The 15,229-nt window shown below is 41.2% G+C and overlaps 1 protein-coding gene across 3 annotated transcripts; it reads right to left on the minus strand.

Moving 5' to 3' along the window:
- Positions 1-865: 865 nt before the first annotated feature.
- LOC120538033 (lectin-like) lies at positions 866-14,380 on the minus strand. Of its 3 annotated transcripts, none has more exons than XM_039767419.1 (6): positions 14,274-14,380; positions 10,005-10,075; positions 8,885-9,015; positions 7,860-8,000; positions 3,154-3,265; positions 866-1,066 (listed from the first exon to the last, which is right to left on the minus strand). In XM_039767419.1, the coding sequence occupies exons 2-6, from the start codon at positions 10,060-10,062 to the stop codon at positions 999-1,001; spliced, it is 510 nt and encodes a 169-aa protein (XP_039623353.1). In that variant the 5' UTR covers positions 10,063-10,075; positions 14,274-14,380; the 3' UTR covers positions 866-998. The 3 variants fall into 3 exon arrangements, with proteins under 3 accessions (XP_039623353.1, XP_039623354.1, XP_039623355.1); XM_039767420.1 differs by having other exon boundaries at positions 8,885-9,436; XM_039767421.1 differs by lacking the exons at positions 8,885-9,015; positions 10,005-10,075; positions 14,274-14,380 and adding an exon at positions 8,183-8,298.
- Between the last annotated feature and the right edge of the window lie 849 nt (positions 14,381-15,229).

Consider the following 15,229-nt stretch of genomic DNA (forward strand, 5'->3'; position numbering starts at 1 on the left):
CATCCCTGCTTTATGGGACTTCCATTTGACCTGGAAATACAGGATAATTCAAAAAGATTCATCTGATTTCAAAGCACCATATTAATACATACCAATTGAAAGAGGGGGGGTCACAGAATTTTGGACTGTCACAGGAAGACGGCTCCCTTCAGTCTGCTAGGAGATGGCGACCCCTGAGCAGAAAGCGTTGGATTGGCCGTTAAGGAGCCTGCGATTTGGTACTCAACTTCTGACCCCCAAGATCACCAGATCTCTCGCCTTGTGACCTTTTTTTGTGGAGGTACGTTAAGGATTCTGTTTATGGACCACCACTCCCAACAACACTGGACGATCTCCGAAACCACATTGAAAGAGCCAAGAGTACAGTGACACCCGACATGCTCAATCTACAATGGGATGAATTTGACTATTGTGTTGATGGAGGAGGTCATATCGAGCACTTGTAAAATTACATAATAAACTTTACGCTCTTTCACACTTTACTGCATTGTTCTGTACTGATTTACAAGTAAAATAAATCATTTTGAAATCGGATTCATCTTTTTGAATCACCCTGTACTTCCATCAGGCTATGCCCTAGCACCGGAAGTACTCCCGGGTCCAGCATTAAAGAAACCGCTCGACTTCATCCAGGCGGGTCAGAGTTGGGTGGAAGTGGACAAAGCTTGTCTGGGAAGTGTAGAGGAGGGGAAAAGAAAGAGAAAAAGTGAAGAGAATTGTGTTTATTGCACAAATGGAACCCCCGTGGAAGGTATCTGTCAAAATAAACCGGCCGTGTGTCTGTGAGGTTGTGTCCAGGGTTGGGTGCTCTCTGGCACCCTCTAGTGTTCACACCATATTAAAACAGCCTCATAACACGTTTAAAGTATTTTGCCGAATAATGTTTTATATTTTTGTTTCTTGCAGATTTTATTTGTACAACACCTTCTTTAAAGTTGCCTTTAACAATCGTTATGTACATATTTTTGAAACTTAAGGATTTCCTCTGCTTAATGAATTTAATATTGTATTTGACAGACGAATGGCTTTAGTTCTTCACAATTACAATCGTTCCACTCTTGGTCCACTGAAAAAAAAAAAAGAAAAGAGAAAAGTAGTAAAATAAATTTGAATGAATAAGAGAATTTTTTTCTATGATTCCACCAACACCAGAGCTACAAACAAATCCAAGAAGTCACAAAGCTAATGATCACAGCCAGGGTCTGCTCTCCCCCATAGGTAAGCTTGGCGGTCCGAGGTTTTGGGGAGCAGCATTTTGTCAAACATCACAGATGTCGTGTGTACACATGCTCTCCAATTCCAAGACGGACCCCATAGCCCCTCTAACAAGCTCCTCAAGCTAATGTCTGTGTTTCATTGCATTCAGAATCTCCCTAACCTGCTCTTCCATGTACTTGCTTTCATTGCTCTGTGATTTGGATGCGACATTTCCGCTTTTGCCTAGGGCAGCAAAAAAAAAATAAAAATAAACTAGAGCCGGCCCTGATCCCAGTGCAACTAATAACGCTGACTCTACCCCCTTAAATAAACAGGCAGAGGGTGGTCCTCCTGCTGATCATTATGGCGTCCCCACCCCCTGCTAGGACTCATAACTAAACATGAAAACATGAGCTCAATACAAACTGAGAGAGTCATAGCGGATGGATGAGCGTCCTGACTAGGATGGGTGGTGATTGCTTGCCTGACCAGGTCGACATGAGAAAAGAAAATGAATGGGTGGGCATTGCGCCGGCTTGGTTGTCAGTAACCTTCCTGGTCAGAAAGCCACAGTGGGATCATATATTCCTCTGATGCATGTGGTGGCAGCGTTCTCCAAGGGGGGGCTCCCATTTGTACACCCACAGAGCATAGTGGGAGTTGTAGTCCAGATAGTGAGCTTAGTTGCGGTACTTGAGTACCACCGGGGTGCTGCAGTGAACCTTTGTTCCTACTTTGGGGGGGCTTCCACTTGACCTGGAAGAGCTTCCTGGAGGCAATTTTGTTGCATGGGAAGTGTTTCTGGAATTGTCATAAAAGAAGCCACTTTGTCTTCAGCAAGGCTGAGTTGGGTGGAGGAGGACAACACTCCCTATGGAAATGTCCTGTCCTCGTCATCTTGCCATGTTACACCCATCACTTGCATGTCCTCTCCCACCACATCCATAAACCTTCTCTCAGTCCTTCCTCTTTTCCTCTTCCCTGGCAGCTCTATCCTTAGCAGCCTTCTCCCAATATACCCAGCATCTCTCCTCTGCACATGTCCAAACCATCACAATCTCGCCTCTCTGACTTTGTCTCCCAACCGTCCCACATGAGCTGACCCTCTAATGTCCTCGATCCTAATCCTGTCCATCCTTGTCACACCCAAGGCAAATCTTAACATCTTTAACTCTGCCAACTCCAGCTCTGTCTCCTGTATACAATAAATAAAAAATATTTAAAGCCGTCCATGAGACAGAAACAAAACCCGGAGTATGCCATGACAGTTCGGAGTGCGTGGTGTGTGACGTCAGTTGTGTGACAATATAAAGGTCAGCGCCATGCACTTCCTGATGCTCTGAGATTGCAGATAAAAACAATTCTACTCGTTGGGCGCTTTGGTTGTGAAACAGACATACGGTTTCATGAAAATTGACTTCAAATTGCGTCCTGTGATTTCTGACTTCTGATTAGGGTTTTTTTTTCTCAGGTTTGACTTTTGCTTACAGAATTTGGCTTAACATTTGACGAAGTCTCATCTGCTGTTCACTACTGTTTAGAAAATCGGCCTCCTTCCAGAAGGTATAACAGGGTTCACACCTTACCTGTACTGACAGCAAGTCAGTCACCATCAGGAAGGAAAAAGGACCAGGAAAAAGATGAAGAACGTGTGTGGTCAGAAATCAGAAACACCAAAGCTTAAACAAGAACTGAGGATCGTAAGTCAAAAGGAACACCAGGTGGGAAACAGAAATTCGAGAACATCGCTAGAAACAGAAAGGGTTTTGTTTCTGGAAACTGAGCCAATCTTACAAGCATACGGGGGTCATAAATAGCAATGCAATTAGAGACATCAGAACGGCGTGATTGTGTATAAATGCCCCCTCGCCACCTTTGAGTGCGTCTAGAGAACAGCATCATGACAAGGTGGCACGCAATACCCGATTGACTAATTAAAGAACTTTCTGACATTACCTTTCCAGTTCATCTCCACACAGTCCTCGTTGCCTCTGCCGTTGTCCGGTTGCCCATATACCCAGTTGGTGTAGTCCCATTTTGATCCATCTGTCCAAATGAAATATGAGCTCTGCAACAGAAGAGCAAAAGGCAGCGACATTATGCTTGACTCGGCTCTAGTGTTGGACGTTATACCAGTACTGGAAAAATTCTGAAAAGTTCAAATTTTTAAAAAAGGTACAATACCGGCAGTTCAAGATTTTTGGTAGCCAGAAAGTAAATGTCAGTTTTCCTTCTCAATCCCCACTGTCTTGCTAACGTAGTTGTGTAAAAAGTCTGTTCTGTAGACATCATGAAATGAAACCACACACTTCAATGCAATCAGAACTTCATGAGGGACCACCACAACTGACCCCACATTGGTTCAATGTGATTGTTATTACACGGGTGACCTTCCCTTTACTGCTTTGATATGATCTGGACTTCAAGGGGGACCCCCAATCCTACCCCCTCATTGCTTCAATTTAACTGCTTTTACATGGGTGACCCCTTTTACTTCTTCAACATAATTTGGACTTCAAGGGGGACCCCCAATCCTACCCCCTTATTGCTTCAATTTAACTGCTTTTACATGGGTGAACCACCCCCCCTTTAGTGCTTTGATATGATCTGGACTTCAAGGGGGACCCCCAATCCTACCCCCTTATTGCTTCAATTTAACTGCTTCTACATGGGTGACCCCCTTTTACTTCTTCAACACGATTTGGACTTCATGGGGGACCCCCAATCCCCCTCCCCTTTATCGCTACAACATGATCAATAGCTGTCAAGAGGGAAGCGGTGTGTAGTGTGGTGAGATGGCAGGCGCAGGGCACCAGAGAGGTATGCAATTGTGTGGCACACCAGGGAGGCTGAAGGGGTCTGTGACTTATTCGTATTTTACTTTGGAACTGTTTTGGCATTGCTACTGAGATCCAAAAGCAGGAATCCATACCAAATTCAACATCTGAATACTGATCCAACACTACGTTTCTATATAAATTTGCTGTATGTCTTCTGATAGCTTTGATAAATTAAGTAGGTGTTGGAAGCTCATAAATGACTTACTTCTCCAGCATTACAGGGGTACATGGAAGATTTAGTAACTTGTGTGTGGTGTGCAAACATCCACATCCACTCTTGCGAGTTTTTCTTTTCAGATTTTAAAAAATACCACGAGTCTCATGTGCTATAGGAGGGGATGTGGACAAAGCTAACGCCCTGAACTGATTATTTAATAGATTTTCCTTACTACTGCCACCTTCTTCCCACACCATCTCCACTACATCAACAACTCCTACCACGTCAACTGGAATGGCCAGTGCCATCTCCACCTTGGACCATCAGTGTGGGCTGTCAATGACTGAAGACCAAGTGAGGAGGCAACTAAGGAAGCTACACACAGAAAAAGCTGCAGAACCAGATTGGATTAGTCCTCGAGCTCTTAAGGTTATGCTGACCAGCTTTGTGGTGTCCTCTGTCACCTGTTCAGTTTGTCCCTAAGGTTTCAGAAAGTGTCACTGCTGTGGAGAACATTCCTGTTCCATGCAAGACAGGCGTATCTTCACCTGATGACTACAGACCAGTGTCACTGATGTCTCACATCACAAAGACCGTTTAGGTGCTGGTCCTGGACTATAGGAGTCCTCTTGTGGTAGACCACCTGGGCCCACTGCAGTTTGCCTATCAGACAAAGATTGGAGTGGAGGATGCAGTTATCTGTCTGCTCCCCTCAGGTGGACAAAACCGTCCACACTGTGAGGATTTTGATTTCTCCAGGGCCTTCAATACCAACCAGCCAAACTCCGTGAGATGCAGGTGGATGAGCCTGTGGTGTTCTTGATGGTGGACTATCTGTCAGGCAGACCACCAGTTTGTGAGACTCAAGGACTGCGTGAGAAACCCTGGAGCACCACAAGGAGCAGGCCTGTCACTTATTGTCTGCACTCTGTACATCTCAGACTACAACTATAACAGCAGGTCAAGTCACTATCAGAAATTCTCAGATGATTCTGCGCTTATTGGGGGGTATTAATAAGAGGGATGAGATAGAGGAGAGGAGTCAGGGGGAAAGGATTGTTTCTTGGTGTCTGCATCTTCACAACAGCAAAACCAAAGGAACTTCTTATTGACTTTCATCACAATAAAAAGCCCCTCCATCTGGTCACTGTTCAAGGAGCGGATGTGGAAGTGGTACACCATTACAAGTACTTTATGTCCACGTTAATAACAGGTTGGACTGGTCTCAGAGCACAAAGGAATTATACAGGAATGGGCAGAACAGGCTCTTCTTCCATAGGAGATTGCATTCCTTTAGTGAGGGAAGAGACATCCTTCACATCTTCAGTAACTCTGTGATGGCCAGTGTGGTGTGCTGGGCTGGTAACATCACTTCAAGAGAGGTCCACCAAATCAACAGACTCATTAAAAGGGCAGGCGATTGTGTTTAAAGAGTTGGAAGAGAATGCAGGTCGCGGGAGGAAGTTAGTTTGATAGAAAATCAGTTACTTGAGTATTTCACTACAGCTGTCCATTTTAAATAACAATGAAAACCTAGTAAAAAAACCCCAGTAAAAGTAGAAGTAAAAACGCAATAAAAAGTAAATAAAAAATTAAATTACATTAACGCCTCGTCAAAAACAATATTATGAATTACTTTATCATCTAACTTACATTCTACAAACGCTGCTTTTTTTTTTTTTCAATTCTGTTCGCATATTGTTTGGGATATTTTTCCCTTTCTCGTTTATTATACGATTCTCTTTGTTCTTGATTTTTATTACACGCAGCTTTTTTGTTCGTTTTCTTTTTTTCGATGTTCTTTATCAGGTCTTGCCGCTGTTTCTCTATTACGATCTAAAATTCGACTTGCTTGAATAGATATTTGCTTTTCTGCCTCGCCATTATAACCTGTGTTGAAGGGCGAGTTAGAAGCATTGAGTGCGTCACGGGGTGGGACGGAGAGAGGACGTGCGCAGCGGGAGTAATGATTGGGCGAGCGGTGTGGAGGGGCGTGGTCAAGGCCGAAAACAACGAAAAACTTTTTTAATATAATAAAGATTATTATTATTATTATTATTATTATTATTATGATTATAAATGCCTTTTTTTCAAAATCTCACATTATTCAGTCTCAAGAGTTCCGAGTCATTGAGTAAAGATGGAATTCCTTACACTGAAAAAAATGGCATGTCAGATTAAAAATAAAAAAATATGTACATCCGTTGCACATAATAAAATTGTTTTCATCAACAATAGTTGAATTATGCTTAATGCACAAACTGAAACCTGAAACAACATGACATTTTTATATAAAATGAATGAAACTTTTTCATTCTCTGTTAAATTAATTATATTATGTTAAATAGACATGTCAATAAAGCATAATATTTTAACAATTATTTTATAAACTTTTTTTAAAAAATGCACCTTACTTAGCTATAACCTTTTTCGGTTGTCAATTATATTTGTCCAGTTTCATTTTATAGTTCATGTTGTAAGGTTTGATTATATCAAAACTAGTTTTATTTCGTAAAAACAATATACAAACCAATAAAAATACGAAAGATTAGTATTCAAAAGCTGACATGTATAATAGTTAGAGCACTGCTTCGTTGGCTGTGCCAGAATGCCATGACCCAATGCAGAACTAAATATGAACACAAAATGCACCTTGGATATAGTGTTTTTATTTAGGTATATATTATAGAATAAATGTTAAGTATTTGTAAAATATAAAGTGCAAAGATTGCTGCTGCGGTGGGCTGGTGCCCTGCCTGGGGTTTGTTTCCTGCCTTGCGCCCTGTGTTGGCTGGGATTGGCTCCAGCAGACCCCCGTGACCCTGTAGTTAGGATATAGCGGGTTGGATAATGGATGGATGGAAAGATTGCGGCTTGGCACCTTCTTTCACAAAATAATTTTTTTTTTTTTATTTTCAAACGAGCAAGTTCGGCAACTGCATCGTATTGTATTCGAGTGCATTGTTTATTTGTCTGTATTAGTAGTATTTATCTGGTTGAGCAATGTTATGATCATACTAATGAACAGCAATGCTGAAAGTAGTTGGCCCGTAACGAAAGTCAGAACTTACTTCAAGCGTACCCGTACTAAATGTGTAAATCTAGACAATTTAACTGTACCTTTACTGACTTGTGACTGCTAGTGAGTATAATTTGATAAAACGTTGAAAGAGAATACTGTACAAGGGAAAAAAACGCAAAACGGAGTAACATTAGTCTGCATGATTAAATGTTTAAATGAATATCTGAATATTTTGTGTGTGCGTGTTTTCACTTTTATTTCACTAACCGTTTGCTCTTAACCGGCGACAAAAACTCAAACCCACAACCTGTTGCTTCTTTGAAAGTTACGTGACTTAACCGCCAAGTTAGCCAATCTCCGCTGACGATGAATCCGCTTGGTGCGCATTAATTTCCGGTTAGGAATAAATACAGTACAGTATATCTATTTTGACTTCTACCCAAATGATTGAAATTTGCATATTGTACACCCCACAAGAGTCAATAAATTAAACATGATCAAGTTATGTTCAAAAGTGGAACATTAACAATACATGTAATATAAAGTAAATGCATTTGTGTAACTGTAACAGCCTGCCATTTCCCCTTTTCAGTGTACGCATGTTCTCTATAAGGTACAAATCGAGCAAAGAGCTCCCACTTACCTTGGGAAAGCGCAGGCCTCCAATCCAGAAGCGTCGAACAGATGAAGTAATTTTTAAAGCAGTATCAAATACGTCTTTGTTTTCTTTCAGGGAGTGGATTGAAGCCAGATTGGCATCGTCTCCCTGCTGCTTGCAAAACTTCTGTTGCAAATATAAAACATTTCTTAAAATTACAGTCATCACTTGTTATCTGATTGTAATCTGTTACAGGAAAGGACGGAAAACGAAAAATCGAACCTCGAAAAAATATCTCACATTGTTTAAAAGGGAAAAAAGTGATAATGTGATCCTGATCCCCAGAAAGCCATCGACCACTCTCATACCTCGAGCTCTTGGTTTAATGTTTCGTCACATTCTGCCATTGCTTTGTCTTTAATTGTTTTCTCCGCGCTCTTTCCTTATTTTCAATAACACACTTGATTCGTTTTGGACATGCGCATTGCACGGCCACTGGCAGTATCAACATATCCTTATCATTCCAAACTCTATTGATACTCCCCAGAACATGATGCCTACATACAGTGGTGGTTCCAGACCAAATTTACCAGGGGGGGTCAGGGTGGGGCCAGTGTTTTTTCATGGGGGCACAGAACATCACCGTAAGTAATTAATTAAAATTTTATCTTTTCAGCACAGGGGGCATAACAGGGGCCAGGGCCAGTTCTACAGGGGCACTGGCCCCTGTTGGCCTCTGCCTAAAACCGCCTATGCCTACATATTTAAAATTCATATTCAAGTTTATCACCATAATGGTGGACTATATGCCACTTTCGATTGCCTCTCTTTTGAGGACCGGAGGCCCGCGTGCTCCTTTAGTGTCACCACGTTTTCTTTTGCTCTCTGAGTGATCACAATAGATCACATTTTCATTGTCCTCTGGGACACTAACTCAGGTCGACACCCCTACGCTGAATATTTGAAAAAAGCAATTTTAGCTCAGCTAATTTAGCTAAAACCATTATCTTAATCCTTTGCTATTAAAATGTGTCAAGTTTCATGACAGTCCAGAAAGAAATCGCGCTTACTTCGGCTGTGTAAAAAGTTTTCTTCTTCTCCACAAATTTGTAATAGCGAGCCTTGGATCCCACCCAGTTGCCTGAACCTTCAACATCCTTCTTGACCTCACAGGTCCCATTATAACATAAGATGTCAATCTCTGTGAACAGAATAAGGTATTTGTAAATAAAATAAATCATTCACCTTATAATTAAAAGAAATGGCATCCACGTTAACTAAAAAGGATAAGTGTCAAGAGTATTTGTCTGTGTCTCCATCAGGTGCCTCTGTCATTCCAACAGATGACACATCACAAGCATTATAGCAATAAAAAACATTTGTATGACACATAACACTGCTTTTTTTAATCCCAGAGAGAAACATTCAGTACACGGTGCAATTCAACTGTTAACACTGCAGTCTACGTTGATTATTCAGATTTCAGCCCGTCTTGAGATGAGTGACACAGCTAGTCCACCTTAACAGAAGGATAACGGACTATGCGTCTGTGTATCGATGTACTCTGTCTGTCCAGTTGCCATGTCAATGTCATTCCAACAGATGGCGCATCACAAATACTTCTAGTAAAAAAAATATATTTAAAAAAAATTAAAGTAAAATGATTTTATTTACTTTAGTTATAAATGCAATAAAATAATTAAGCAAAATTTTCATGATTATATGTGACTAAATAAAATCATGGGGTGCACATAAATTAATTGATTCAAACAATTTTTGAAACTTGTTTAGCATGGTGGGGAATTACAATGTTGTTGTTTTTTATACTTTATGATGAAAGTAGCTATTCTATTAATTGATTAAATGAAGGAGATTATGTGTGCACCATGATTTTATTTCGCTTCCCGGGTCCTCCCTGTGTGGAGTTTGCATGTTCTCCACCATGTCTGCGTGGGTTTCCTCCAACAGTCCAAAGACATGCAGGTTAGGTGCATTGACAGTCCTAAATTGCCCCTAGCGTGTGCTTGGCGTGTGGGTGTGTGTGTGTGTGTGCCCTGAGGTGGGCTTTCGCCCTGCCCGGGGATTTGTTCCTGCCTTGTGCCCTGTGTTGGCTTGGATTGGCTCCAGCAGACCCCCGTGACCCTGTGTTAGGATATAGCGGGCTGGAAGATGGATGGTTGTAGTGATTACCTGAAGCCAGCAGACCCTCTATGCAGACGAGAAGTAAGACAGCATGAGCACTTTTCATTCTGGCAGACAATCTAGAAATAATAATAATAATAATAATAATAATAATAGATTACAGGTAACATCAAAATACAAGAATTACAAAATAATCATAGGATATGTCGTATCCTAAAGCAGAACACTATCCATTAAATTAGACTTCTACCTCATTCTACCCCTATGCCCAAGGAATGCTCCTGGTTATTATGTTGTATTATGGCATCATTCAGATGGAATAATAATAATAATAATAATAATAATAATAATAATAATAATAATAATAATAATAATAAGAAGAAGAAGAAGAAGAAGAAGAAGAAGAAGAAGAAGAAGAAGGGTGGCGCAGTGGTAGCGCTGCTGCCTCGCAGTTAGGGGACCCGGGTTCGCTTCCCGGGTCCTCCCTGTGTGGAGTTTGCATGTTCTCCCCGTGTCTGCGTGGGTTTCCTCCCACAGTCTAAAGACTTACAGGTTAGGTGGATTGGTGATTTTGAATTGACCCTAGTGTGTGATTGGTGTGTTTGTGTGTGTCCTGTGGTGGGTTGGCATGTGCAGAGGAGAGATGAGGGGTATACTGAGAGAAGGGTGCTAAGGATAGAGCTGACTGGTAAGAGGAGAAGAGGAAGGCCTAAGTGAAGGTTTATGGATGTGGTGATGGAGGACATGAAGGTGATGGGTGTGACAGAACAAGATGAGAAGGACAAGAAGATATGGAAACAAATGATCCTCTGTGGCAACTCCTAACAGGAGCAGCCGAAAGAAGAAAAAGAAGACTCTGGTTTATTGTTCTTTATTCTATTTAATGCTTTGTTATCTGCAGCTTAAAGAAGAAGAAGATTTATTTATTGATGAAACCCTGCACTTTGGACACCAATGTCTGATTTTTAATAAAAGCACTTAGCACCTCCCCTTGCCGACTGTCTGCATATGTGTATGTACGTGTCCTCATTTGCCAGGCTCTTCCTCCATTTTGTTATCCCGGGTTCAAGCCACCAAGGACCATGGAGCTAACCGGGATGATCACAAGCACTGGACACCCCGCTTGTGTTTCTCCAATATGCAAACCCATAGTGTTGAACCGGTCTCTATCAGTTTTGCACAGGCTCTCATTTTGTACAGGGGTTAGAACGTTTCAAGGTTTCCTTTCAATGTAGAAATGTTGAAAAATAAATTTACATACAATTTAATGGTCACATTTTAAAAATAACTCACAAAAAATGCCTGACATTTACTTAGGCTTTGGTTTCGAATTGGAAAATGTTACTTCTCAAAACCTGATCTTTGATGGCTCACAAAATTAAAAGATTTTCATTTATGTTTCATTTAAGAATCAACTTTGTCATCAACGTTGCTCATAGAATTCCTTCAGGGAAATGGCTTTATGCAGAAAAGATAAAAGGAGTTAAAATTGAGAAAGTGGTTTGACAAGTAAGGTGTATTTTATTAGCTCTCTTTCAGGTTTTGATTTCATCTCTTTCAAGACTTTGTATTTGTTATTTAACAGAAAGCTTTCTACATGTGACGTTTTTCTTTATCTCGCTAACTGGAACACAGGCAGGTGTAGTAACTTGCTCATGGTCACACACTGGTGTCAGAAATGGGATTTAAACCGACAACGTGAGGGTTTGAAACCCAAAGTCTTAACTACGCCTCACTGCCTGCCTTTACCTCTAGAATGAGTAAAACAGAACTGGAGCACAGAGATATAAATGAGAGCAGCTACTGGTGTTATTCTGAAACAAGGACTTCAGCTTTGTAATCCTAGTAAAGTGTTTTATTAAAACCATCCATACATTTCGCCAGATATTACTGAGCATACAATGCAAATAGTTTGAAATCAGAAAAGAAAAATGTCAAGTCGCTTCTTGGAAGATCTGAGCCCCTTGTGTGATTTTGCTGAGATCTCCGCTGAAACTCAAGAGGAGACCTTTGTGAGAATTCCAGAGTATTTTTCCCTCAGGAGAAAAATCTGAGAAGCAGGAGACAAAGGCCAATGTCTCCACTTGATATCTTTCTGATCTCATTAATGTTAAGGAGAAACGAAAAGATACTAAGGAGATCACTTTTTGATTTTTCATTTCTGTGAGTTCGGCTCCTCTAATTTTATGGGTGGCTTTATTTGCTGTGTATCTGTTCTTGATGCCTGAAATGTGTTGAGTGAAATGAGCAGCATCCCATACCATAAAATAACAAACCTGATTAGTTCAGTGCAGAGTCGACCCCAAATGAAAATAACATGAAATAAAAATACATACATGTATATACAGTGGGTATGGAAAGTATTCAGACCCCCTTCAATTTTTCACTCTTTGTTATATTGCAGCCATTTGCTAAAATTATTTAAATGAATTTTTTTCCTCATTAATGTACACACAGCACCCCATATTGACAGACAAAAAAAATATTTTTTGAAATTGTTGCAGATTTATTAAAAAAGAAAAACTGAAATATCACCTGGTCCTAAGTATTCAGACCCTTTGCTCAGTATTTAGTAGAAGCCCCCTTTTGAGCTCATACAGCCAGGAGTCTTCTTGGGAAAGATGCAACAAGTTTTTCACACCTGGATTTGGGGATCCTCTGCCATTCCTCCTTGCAGATCCTCTCCAGTTCTGTCAGGTTGGATGGTAAACGTTGGTGGACAGCCATTTTAGGTCTCTCCAGAGATGCTCAATTGGGTTTAAGTCAGGGCTCTGGCTGGGCCATTCAAGAACAGTCACAGAGTTGTTGTGAAGCCACTCCTTTGTTATTTTAGCTGTGTGCTTAGGGTCATTGTCTTGTTGGAAGGTAAACCTTCGGCCCAGTCTGAGGTCCTTAGCACTCTGGAGAAGGTTTTTGTCCAGGATATCCCTGTACTTGGCCGCATTTATCTTTCCCTCGATTGCAACCAGTCGTCCTGTCCCTGCAGCTGAAAAACACCCCACAGCATGATGCTGCCACCGCCATGCTTCACTGTGGGGACTGTATTGGATAAGTGATGAGCAGTGCCTGGTTGTCTCCACATATACCGCTTAGAATTAAGGCCAAAAAGTTCTATCTTGGTCTCATCAGAGCAGAGAATCTTATTTCTCACCATCTCAGAGTCCTTCGGGTGTCTTTTAGCAAACTCCATGCAGGCTGTCTAAGGAGTGGCTTCCGACAGGCCACTCTGCCATAAAGCCCTGACTGGTGGAGGGCTGCAGTGACGGTTGACTTTCTACAACTTTCTCCCATCTCCTGACTGCATCTCTGGAGCTCAGCCAAAGTGATCTTTGGGTTCTTCTTTACCTCTCTCACCAAGGCTCTTCTCCCCCAGTAGCTCAGCTTGGCCGGACGGCCAGCTCTAGGAAGGGTTCTGGTTGTCCCAAACGTCTTCCATTTAAGGATTATGCAGGCCACTGTGCTCTTGGGAACCTTAAGTGCAGCAGAAATTTTTTTGTAACCTTGGCCAGATCTGTGCCTTGCCACAATTCTGTCTCTGAGCTCTTCAGGCAGTTCCTTTGACCTCATGATTCTCATTTGCTCTGACATGCATTGTGAGCTGTAAGGTCTTATATAGACAGACAGGTGTGTGGCTTTCCTAATCAAGTCCAATCAGTAGAATCAAACACAGCTGGACTCCAATGAAGGTGATCTCAAGGATGATCAGAAGAAATGGAAAGCACCCGAGTTAAATATATGAGTGTCACAGCAAAGGGTCTGAATATTTAGGACCATGTGATATTTCAGTTTTCTTTTTTAATAAATCTGCAACAATTTCGAAAATTCTTTTTTTTGTCTGTCAATATGGGATGCTGTGTGTACATTAATAAGGGAAAAAAATAATTTAAATGATTTTAGCAAATGGCTGCAATATAATAAAGAGTGAAAAATTGAAGTGGGTCTGAATACTTTCCGTACCCACTGTAGAGTACAGGTCTATTAACAATTCACACAGTATGCATTAACAAATACAGTCGTGTATTAAGTTTAAGCTGCGTGAGCCATGCACTGTAGTTACTTATTATGTGCTCTTTCCTGGAAATTCAGATTTTCTCACCAACACAGTTACTCAGTTTCCAAGATAAAATATTATATTTTTCGAATGTCTTTAATAAAGACCTTAAATAATCTGTACATTCATACTTTCCTTTGTTTCTAAAACAGGACAAAACCTTTTTCTGTCACACAAACGATTCTGTTACTTGAATTCTCCATGACAGTAATACGCCAATACACTAATAATGACCAACCATTCACCTTACGTTTTTAAACACGTACCTTTATCACGGCGCTCACCGTATCCCTTGGTCTTTGCAGAGCAGCAGAGAGGAAGTCACGCAGTTCCCAGCAAGAAGAATCTGAAAGCACAAACCTGATGAAACAACCTTTTGGACTCCTTTCGAGGTTTGCATTTTCAGTGAGCGTACACTCAACAACACCGCAGTTTAGTAACACGTCTGACATGTAAGGCGCTTGCAAAATAAAGTCAAACGTTTATCACATTTCAGTGGACGCCATACGACCCTTCGGTCAATTTCTCTAAATATTATCTGGAAATCTCCGGAGGGTAAACAGTTAGACGAGCTGCAGTGCCTTTAAGTAAATAGTCTTGAACAGGATAAGTTGATGAAATGTTTAAAAGTGACATGCAGGTTTGATATAAACGTATATATAATGCCTTTCATCTATCTATCTATCTATCATCCAGCCTGCTATATCCTAACTACAGGGTCACGGGGGTCTTCTGGAGCCAATTGCCAGCCCACCCCAGGGCACACAAACTAGGGCCAATTTAGGATCGGCAATGCACCTAACTTGCATGTCTTTGGACTGTGGGAGGAAACCCACACAGACACGGGGAGAACATTCAAACTCCACGCAGGGAGGACCCAGGAAGCGAACCCGGGTCTCCTAACTGTGAGGCAGCAGCACTACCCACTGCACCACCATGCTGCCCTCTATCTATCTACCTATTGTATAATAGATATATTAGATAAATAGTATAATAATATATCTATTTCTAGTAACCTGACTAGGATGCACACTGGATTAGCTTATGGGAATTCCCACTAGAATGAGAAATCAAAAGAGAGATCTCCTTAATACCTTTTTCATTTCACCTCAATAACCTGTATGATGCAGCAGCAGCCATTTTGGTTCCAGTACGCTCACCACACATTAGCTGTTAGGCGGTGAGAGAAAGTCAGCCAATTAGACACAGGGGGCGATTAAGG

This window comes from Polypterus senegalus, chromosome 10 (genome assembly GCF_016835505.1).
Source record: "Polypterus senegalus isolate Bchr_013 chromosome 10, ASM1683550v1, whole genome shotgun sequence".
NCBI lineage: Eukaryota > Metazoa > Chordata > Cladistia > Polypteriformes > Polypteridae > Polypterus > Polypterus senegalus.

Excerpts from the sequence above, each read along its gene's own strand:
- LOC120538033 (XM_039767419.1), bottom strand. The coding sequence starts at position 10,062 with ATGAAAAGTGCTCATGCTGTCTTACTTCTCGTCTGCATAGAGGGTCTG. Across the intron at positions 8,001-8,884 it reads AAACTTTTTACACAGCCGAA|AAGTTTTGCAAGCAGCAGGG; the intron begins GTAAGCGCGATT and ends TATTTGCAACAG. Across the intron at positions 3,266-7,859 it reads GAGGCCTGCGCTTTCCCAAG|AGCTCATATTTCATTTGGAC; the intron begins GTAAGTGGGAGC and ends CTTCTGTTGCAG.